This window comes from Mesitornis unicolor, unplaced genomic scaffold, assembly GCF_000695765.1.
Source record: "Mesitornis unicolor isolate BGI_N332 unplaced genomic scaffold, ASM69576v1 scaffold10409, whole genome shotgun sequence".
Lineage (NCBI taxonomy): Eukaryota > Metazoa > Chordata > Aves > Mesitornithiformes > Mesitornithidae > Mesitornis > Mesitornis unicolor.
Window position 1 is genome coordinate 1 of NW_010206591.1, and position 338 is coordinate 338.

General features: G+C 56.5%; 1 protein-coding gene across 1 annotated transcript in view; it reads right to left on the bottom strand.

Moving 5' to 3' along the window:
- Positions 1–233: 233 nt before the first annotated feature.
- PADI2 (peptidyl arginine deiminase, type II) overlaps positions 234–338 on the bottom strand; it is a gene marked incomplete at its 3' end in the record, with an annotated part of 10,255 nt that continues 10,150 nt past the window's right edge. The window contains 1 exon segment of the mRNA XM_010191824.1: positions 234–337. Within this exon segment, the coding sequence (XP_010190126.1) occupies positions 234–337 (104 nt within the window).

Consider the following 338-nt stretch of genomic DNA (forward strand, 5'->3'; position numbering starts at 1 on the left):
CCAACATCAGTCAGGGCAAGATGGTGGGCACTGAGGGCTGAAATGGCATCCCTATCCCTCAACAGCCCTGAGGGCTTCCATCCCTTTCTCTCACAATTATCACCCTTTATCATTTGGTTTTCCAGCTCAATCCTCACAGCAAATTTATTTATAACTGAATCGCAAGCAACACACGCCCAAAAAACCACCGGGGACGGGGGTGGAGGGAGAAGAAGGCCCCGCTATGGTGTTACGTGCCACCACTTGAAGGCGAAGGGCCGTCGCTGGACGTTGGTGCCGCAGCGGACCTCCCCGAGACTGCCGTGGTAGGAGGCCACGTCCTCCAGGAAGCGGCAGGG